The sequence below is a fragment of the Carettochelys insculpta genome, chromosome 12 (assembly GCF_033958435.1).
Source record: "Carettochelys insculpta isolate YL-2023 chromosome 12, ASM3395843v1, whole genome shotgun sequence".
NCBI classification, from domain to species: Eukaryota; Metazoa; Chordata; order Testudines; family Carettochelyidae; genus Carettochelys; species Carettochelys insculpta.
The window spans coordinates 5,159,100-5,168,020 of NC_134148.1; the positions used below are offsets into that span (position 1 = coordinate 5,159,100).

Sequence of the window (8,921 nt, forward strand, 5' to 3'; positions counted from 1 at the left end):
TGTCCGAAGCTGGGAAGGAATGGCCAGGGAGGGATCACTTGGTGATTCCCTCTTCTGTTCACTCCTTCTGGGACATCTGGCAATGGCCACTGTTGGAATACAGGCCACTGGGTTAGATGGACCTTTGGTCTGGCCCAGTCTGGCCATTCTTATGATTCCAAGGTCAGGCTGCAGGCCAAGCCTGAATTTGTCTACGCAGCGGGTTTTAGCTCCATGAGCTTGAGCCCAAGTCAGTTGACTCAGGCCCATTGCAGCCAGGCAGTGGGGCTTTTATCCCTGCGTAAGCACAAGCAAACAGGTTGCTGGCTTGCAAGAAGCTCTTCACAGCTGCTAATGGCCCCTCATTGCTGGCACTGGGGATGGAACCTGCGAGCATAGGGTCTAAAGCCCTGCACTCTACCATGTGAGCTAAAGGCCAGCTAGCCTTTAGCCAAGGCTGTAAAGCAGAGACTTCACTCACCCCAGATGAGGTCTCAGTACCTCTGGGTACGACACTTAGGATCCTATTAAAGTCTTTTATATGAATGTAAAGAGCTAACTCTTAAGCTGAAAGGAGCAAGATCTCTGCTCCTGGGGTCATTTTGGAGTCAAATCAACGTTGCAAGTTTTTTCAGTGTGGTTATTTAGCGTGAAGTGGTTCAAATGAAACCATTCCCTGGGAAATTGATTTGTCGCTGAAGTGTGAGGTAGCATTTTGAAAAGGTTCTGGTATATGTGTCCATTAGAATTAAAGCAATGAAAAATGTTACTTCGTGTATCTACAAAAGTCCTGTCTCCAGTAACCCAATTGTACAGCAAGGAGAGTAAAAAAGAGCAACAGTTTGATAACACTCAGGTTTCACATCCTAGCTGCTCTTTGGTAAAGGGCAAAGCGGGTTATTTTGCTGTACATATTCACGGAGTGTGCGCAGATGGTAAAAGGAGGGAATGTTCACAAACTCAGTGACTGAATAAGCCCCAGCACTGTAAAGATGGAAATTTAATGGGAGAACACCATGCAAAGTGTTACTCAGAGTACGGGGCAGCATAACGTGGCCCTAGGTAACTTGCCTAAGGTCATTGCATAAAGCGAGTGCCTGAGCTAGGTTAGAACACAGGTCTCCTGGCTGTGAGCTTTGGGAAGTAACGATGGGAGAACGCTGCCTTATAACGTGAGGTGCCTCCTGGACGTTAGCTCTGACCGCTCTTATCTTTAATCTTAGGGTTCTTAGTGCAGTGAAGATGAAGGCTGTGATGTCCCTGGTGGGCAACCTGAGCAATTTCTTGGTCACTGAGCTGCTCATTGCCTCTGCTGTCTTCTGTCTGATCCTCACGGTGATCAGAGCCTCCCAGCAATGGATCCCCAAGGGACTGAAGAGGCTGCCAGGACCACGGGGTTACCCCTTGATAGGCAACGTGCTGGAACTGGGGAGCAATCCACACCTGACCTTGACTCAGATGAGCCAGACGTATGGCGATGTGATGCAGATCCGGATCGGCACCAGACCGGTGCTGGTGCTGAGTGGATTGGACACCCTCAAACAAGCCCTGGTGAAGCAAGGGGAAGACTTCATGGGGCGCCCCGATCTCTACAGCTTTCGCCACGTTGCAGACGGTCAGAGCTTGGCCTTCAGTGTTGACTCAGGGGAGGTGTGGAGAGCTCGCAGGAAGCTGGCCCAGAATGCCCTGAAGACCTTCTCGGTCTCGCCCAGCCCCAACTCTTCATCCACCTGCCTACTTGAGGAGCACGTCTCCAAAGAAGCTGACTACCTAGTGAGGAAGTTCCTGCAACTGATGGAGGAAGAGAAGAAGTTTGATCCCTTTGAGTATCTGGTGGTCTCTGTGGCCAACGTCATCTGTGCCATGTGCTTTGGCAAGCGTTACGACCATGGTGACCAGGAGTTACTCAGTTTGGTAGGCCTAAACAATGAGTTTGGGGATGTGATTGCCTCTGGTAACCCTGCAGACTTTATCCCGCTGTTCCAGTATCTCCCCAGCAGCGCCATGAAAAAATTCAAGGATCTGAATAAGAGGTTCAACTCCTTTGTGAAGAACATTGTTAAGGAGCACGACAGCAGCTATGATAAGGTAATGGCTTGGAGGAGGTTCATTTGCATTCATTTTTCCGCTCGGTTCTTTGTCTGCTTGTTGCCTTGCCGCGTGTCCTTTACGGCTCAAACACATATCGCCTGAAGCAGAGGCTAGAGAAGAGGTAGTGGAGATCACAGTACATCTTCTCTCCAGCCACATAACGTTTCTCCCCTGGACACATTACAAATTAACACAATTATTTCTGAAAGCGACTCTTTGGTTGCTACAGTTTTACTATACCTACCAAATGCGTTCAGTGGATTATAACTCTTTAATTCAAGGGTATCGTAACTGCTGTAGGTAGCAATATAGTCTTCTCCATTAACAATTACCCTCCCTATTTGGACAAATGGCATTTTATGTTGCCTAATGTTTGTCAGGGAGAAAAACCTGTTTGCGTGCCCTCACCTGCGGTGTAATCATACTGCAGGTTCACTAATGTGGCAACAGGGCTGTAGTTGGACTTCTCATTTAATGGCCATACCATTTTGGATTTTGGGGACACTTGCAACCTGTAGCCTTTCCTGTTCCAGAGCCATGTTCGAGACATCACTGACTCCCTGATTCAGCATTGTCAGAAGAAATTGGATGGGTCGGCCAACGTTCAGCTCTCTGATGAGAAGATTGTGAACCTTGTTAATGACCTCTTTGGAGCTGGTAAGAATATTTCAATTCAAAACCAAAGCAATCGCAGCTGTTCCTCTTCCAGGTCATTCAACACTCATTCTCTGAAGCAGAAAGGCTGTTTCGTGGCTACCGCTAGTCGCAGAGCCGTTACGTATTGGCAAACTGAAAGCTTGGAAGTTGTTGAATCCAGATTCCTCGGCAGTCCCCCAGCAGGACTCTGTAGGAAAGTAACTGTGAAATAGGTTCTCAGGAGACAGCTGTGTGCTGCAGTTTAGTGCTGATCATCTACATTTGGAATGATCAAACAACTAAAGGTTAGCCTGGACTAAAATTCTGGGTCCAAACACTCTGGACTTTCAATTGTGGCACCTTCATATTTTTGATTAATCTCAGTAAGTTTTTGATAAAAGAAATCCCTATTGGTAATAACACAACTGCAACCGATATAAGCCACTTGGAAACTTGACCATGAAATTATAAAATCTAAAGTTGTGGAGTTGCAGATTTCCTTTGACTGATCAAAAGGACGACTAAATGCTCTTTCTTTGTGTCTAACCAGGTTTTGACACCGTGACAACTGCCTTGTCTTGGAGTCTCATGTATCTTGTGACGTATCCAGAAATTCAGACGAAGATTCATGAAGAATTAGGCAAGTTTATGCTTCCAGTTCTACTCTGTTTCAGTGTCTGTATCTCAAAGGTCAGATTCCAACCAATGTCTTCCTCCATTCCAACTTGTAGATCAGGCCATTGGCCGAGAGAGGAAACCCAGACTGTCAGACCGGCCCCTGCTGCCGTACACGGAAGCCTTTATCTTAGAGATGTTCAGACATTCCTCCTTTCTGCCCTTCACCATTCCTCATTGGTAAGCAACATTTCCTCTAATTTCTTCCATCCATGGGCAGAATAAATTTTATGTGCACCATGGCATGTACGGATGCGCACCACCAACAGAAACACCTGCTGCCCAGTGTGGGTTGCTGTAGGTGCTCTGCTATTCAGCTGGGCAGCACCCGGCTCTCTTCTGGGTGGCCACCCATGTGTTCAGCTTACAGGGAAGGCTGCTTGTAAATCCTGTAACTGGCAAGGCGGGTTTGTGACCTGATTTTGGTGCTGCTCTGGGGCAGTGGGCTCCTGACCCAGTTCCCTTCCTTGTAGACGAACACAGAATTCTTTGCCCCTTATCACCTTAGCCACCTCCTGATAGGAAGCCAAGTTAAGGAAGTCATCTGCAAGCACTTGGAAGGTAGTAAAGTGATAGGGAACAGCCAGCATGGTTTTGTAAAAAACAAATCATGTCAAACCAACCTGATAGCTTTTTTTGACACGATAACGAGACTCGTAGATAAGGGAGAAGCAGTGGATGTGGTATACCTAGACTTTAGTAAAGCATTTGATACTGTCTCGCATAATATTCTTATCGACAAACTAGGCAAGTCCAACTTAAATCGCGCTGCAATAAGGTGGGTGCATAACTGGCTGGCTAATCGCACCCAGAGAGTAGTTGTTAATGGTGCTCAATCCAGCTGGAAAAGCATAACAAGTGGGGTTCCACAGGGGTCTGTTTTGGGACCAGTTCTGCTCAATATCTTCATTAATGATTTGGATATTGGCATAGAAAGTACGCTTATTAAGTCTGCAGATGATACCAAGCTGGGAGGGGTTACAACTACCTCGGAGGATAGGGTCATAATTCAGAATGATCTAGATAAATTAGAGAAATGGTCTGAAGTAAACAGGATGAAGTTTAATGTAAGGTGCTGCACTTAGGAAGGAATAATCTGTTTCACACATACAGAATGGGAAAAGACTGTCTAGGAAGAATTACAGCAGAAAGGGACCTAGGGGTTCTAGTAGATCACAAGTTAAATATGAGTCAACAGTGTGATGCTGTTGCAAAAAAAGCAAGCATGATTCTGGGATGCATTAGCAGGTGTGTTGTGAACAAGACACGAGAAATCGTTCTACCGCTCTACTCTGCGCTGGTTAGGCCTCAGCTGGAGTATTGTGTCCAGTTCTGGGCACCCCAATTCAAGAAAGATGTGGAGAAATTAGAGAAGGTCCAGAGAAGAGCAACTAGAATGATAAAAGGTCTGGAGAACATGACTTATGAAGAAGGGCTGAAAGAATTGGGCTTGTTTAGCTTGGAAAAAAGAAGATTGAGGGGGGACATGATAGCGGTTTTCAGATATCTTAAAGGGTGTCATAAGGAGGAAGGAGAAAACTTGTTCTTCTTGGCCTCTGAGGAGAGAACAAGAGGCAATGGACTTAAACTGCAGCAAGGGAAGTTTAGGTTGGACATTAGGAAAAAGTTCCTAACTGTCAGGGTGGTCAAGTACTGGAATAAGTTGCCAAGGGAGGTTGTGGAATCTCCCTCGCTGGAGATATTTAAGAACAGATTAGATAGATGTCTGTCAGGGATGGCGTAGATAGCGGTCGGTCCTGCCGTCGGGGCGGGGGACTGGACTCGATGGCCTCTCGAGGCCCCTTCCGGTCTTAGTGTTCTATGATTCTATGAAACCACACACTTCTGGGGCTTAGTGCAAAAGGGGCCTTTCCTCCTTGTGCTGAATATGGGGGGAAATACAAAGTGATTAATTATTCAGTCTGTTCTTGTGGTCTTGTCTGTATATGGGATGAGCTCCAGTTCAGCAGTGTTGATGAAAGGGCGGCTTTAGCTGAGGTTTGTACCTCTGCAGCAGCATTGGATGTTAGTTGCAACCTGCTGCTTCCCGCTTCGGGCCCTCCAGTTCACCTCATGTTATAGTGTAACTGCCGCCAGGCGGACTAGAACCTGGTACTGGTGGAGCTTGGTGAATCAGCTTCTACTGGAGGAGCTAAAACCCAGCAGATGCGCAGCTAAGGCTGGAGAGGAGACTCATTCTTTCCCTCTGTAGGTGGTCTGAGCGGCACTGCATTGGGCAATGACCACCCCCAGTAGACGTGTGGGTTACCATAGTTCTAACAGCCCTGCAGTTCCTTAGGGTTTCCCTCTCCCTTGGGAGAAACCACGTCACCTGATGACATCAACAGGCATTTTCCTGAGGCAGGAACTCTCTTCGCTACTAATGAGTTTGGCAGTTCTCCTTCGTCTCCCAGACATGTTCACCATTGACACGGCCAGTCCAAACAAGGAAGGGCCGTCTCTTAACAAGCGCTAGGAATGCACATGGGATGTCCCCACTTCTCCAGAACTGTCCCCTGGCTTCGATTCACCCAAAAGGGGCCCTGCAGCTGCTTAAACGTAAGACCACCCCTGTTTCTTTCAGCACAACGAGAAACACCGTGCTGAACGGCTTCTTCATCCCGAAGGACATCTGTGTGTTTGTCAACCAGTGGCAGGTCAATCACGACGAGTAAGTTCATTCCACCCACAAAAAACTGGTTGGTGCTAAAGTTGTTCTAAGATCTTTAGCTCAGTAAGCTGAATCCGCAGTCCTAAGTGGCTGGCTTGGATCATGGGGAAGGTGCAGCAGAGGTGATTTCACAAGGAAGCCGGTAAGCAGGTTGAGGTTTCCGGTCTGGGGTGGTGATTTACTGCATGGCCAACCATGGGTCTTGTTCTCTCCTCTGACGTTGGCGGAGTTCTCTGGGTTCACACGGCGTTTGGATTCTCCGCCTTGTGAGAGGCGCATTGGGACCCAGTGTGGATTTTAGATAGTTAATATTTGAGCCTTTGTCCCCACCCACATGTCATCAGCCATGTTCCTTCTGGGCCTGCTGGGATTGTTTCTTGCAGACAGCGGCTGCGTTAGGTTTAACCCACCTTAGGGAAAGTCTGGCCCCGCCGATCAGGATTCTTGTAGGGCGGCGACAAACATTTGGATAAGGGTGATCCATGGCACACTGGTACTTCCAGAAAGCTTTTCACAAGGTCCTTCACCAAAGGCACTCAACGCAATGAAGTAGCCATAGGAAAAGAGGGAAGGTCCTCTCACCAGGCCCACCAATGGGAGCGGGGCAAGGCGGGCAGTTGCGCTCTCGTCCATTGGAAATGCCATGGAATGCTGTGCCACCACTCCAGGTGCAGTGGGGAGGGGGGCCAGAATTGAGTGCCCAAAGCCCCGCCCCTTGCACCTTTGGCCCTGCTCATTCAAGGGGTGAAGAGCCGGGCCCCCCTCACACCTTGCGCCCAGGTCCATGGAGGCTGTCGGTGCCATCGTAGCTCCCGGATCAGATACTGAGGAAAGGGTAGGACTAAATAGTCAGTGCTCGCAATGGAGAAGGGAACACAAGTTCCCCGAGGAGTGTTCCTGGGACTTGTGCTATTCAACATCAACTAATGATCTGGAAAAGGAGGGCATGTGGCAAAGCTTGTAGATAATATGAAATTATTCCCCCCAGGCAACCTCCATGTCATGCATAGTAATGATCAAAAGGACTAACAGTATGTTGGGGACTATTCATAAGGGGATTTAAAAAAAGACAAAGTATCCTACTGCTGCGATGTTTATCAATGGTGCACTCACTGCGGTGCCCAGTTTTTGTTGCCCTATCTCAAAAAGGCTATATTTGAACGGGAAAAGTTTCAAGAGCGGGGGAAAATTACAGCAAAGTCTGAAGATTAAGGCAGTTTTGTTTACAGAAGAGATGATATGGGAAGAGGATAGGACAGAGGCCTATAATGTCATAAACAGAGAGAACATAAGAACAGCCACACTAGGTCAGACCAAAGGTCCACCCAGCCCAGTATCCTGTCTTCCAACAGTGGCCAATGCCACTGTTGGAATGAGGGAATGAACGAAACAGGTAATCATGAAGTGATCAGTTCCCTGTTGCTCATTTCCAGCCTCTTGCAACCAGAGGCTAGGGACACTGTCCATGCCCATCCTGGCTCATAGCCATTGATGGAACTATCCCCCGTGAATTCATCTAGTTCTTTTTTAAACTCTACTATAGTATTGAAGAAATTAACCAGGGAAATGTTTACCCTTTTAAACAATGCAAGCGAAAGGTCGCTCAACAAAATGAATAGGCAGCAGGTTTAACACCCACACGTGGAGGCGTCTCCTCACACAATGCATAGCTAACTGGTGGAACTCATTGCCATTGGATGTTGTGATGGCAAAATGTATAACTGAGTTTAAAAAAAACCTAAAAACTGGCTAGGTCCATATTGGCTGGTCTGGGATGCAACAGGTTGTCCCAGGAAGATTTCAAAGAATGACACCTGCAAGTAACTTTGTCTAATTCAGTCACTTTAATCATTTGATTTTCCCTTCGGTGGAAACTGTTGCCTTTGGTCACTAACAAAATGAGTTGAATTCATCCCTGGTACAACTGCATTAGCTTTCAAGTAAGCAACACCAGATCTGAGTTTGGCCCAAACCATCACTGTCCCAAAGGCTCAACAGATATCATGGCATGACTGCGGCTGCAGCGTTAAAAGTAAGGGCACAACTGAGTGATAGAAGTAGATGGATGCGAGGTTGAAAACCTGTGCCAGATACCAAGAGTCTGTTCTGATGACGCTTGTGCTGAGATGCTTCCCTAGTAGTCTTTCAGATGGTGGTGGTACATCTTCAGTCTTCTTCCGTTTCAGGAAGCTTTGGAAAGATCCATCTGCCTTCAACCCAGAGCGTTTCCTCAATGTTGAGGGGACTGAAGTGAACAGGGCAGAGAGTGAGAAAGTGATGGCCTTTGGCTTGGGGAAGCGGAGGTGCATTGGTGAGTCCTTAGGCAGATGGGAGGTCTTCCTCTTCCTGACCACCCTGCTCCAGCAGCTGGAGTTCAGCCTCTGTGATGGTGAGAAGGCCGACACCACGCCTCTGTATGGGCTGACCATGAAGCACAAGAAGTGTGAGCACTTCCAGAGTAAGCAGCGCTTGGAAGTGAAGAGCTCTGTGTGAGCTGCGTGTTCTCCCAGCTAAGACGTTGGGGCTGGAAGGACGCCACATTGCAATATTTTGACGTGGGGAGAGTACCACCGAGACTGCTTCGAGGGCCGAGGTGCTCTAGAGCATCAGATAACATAAGCCATGCTGACTGCATCTCTACTGACGTAGCTGAGGTTTGGTCATATTTGCCATGTAACTGTACTCTGCTGCTGTCTGCTGGTGTTCAGAGATTGTATTGTAAGTACTCAAGTCGGCCCAGCTGCATGCTGTGTGAGGACACCTGACACTTCAGTGACCCAGCTGCTGCATTCTGACCCGTAGAAGCAACAGAAGCAGGAAACGTGTTTTGATCATGTAGCTACCACTGATCTTGTGCTGCTTTATGCCG

The 8,921-nt window shown here is 47.8% G+C and overlaps 1 protein-coding gene across 1 annotated transcript; it reads left to right on the forward strand.

Moving 5' to 3' along the window:
* Window positions 1–1,221: 1,221 nt before the first annotated feature.
* Window positions 1,222–8,545, forward strand: LOC142019854 (cytochrome P450 1A5-like). Its single transcript, XM_075007188.1, has 6 exons — window positions 1,222–2,067; window positions 2,604–2,727; window positions 3,257–3,346; window positions 3,438–3,561; window positions 5,966–6,052; window positions 8,239–8,545. The coding sequence occupies exons 1-6, from the start codon at window positions 1,222–1,224 to the stop codon at window positions 8,543–8,545; spliced, it is 1,578 nt and encodes a 525-aa protein (XP_074863289.1).
* The last annotated feature ends 376 nt before the right edge of the window (window positions 8,546–8,921 follow it).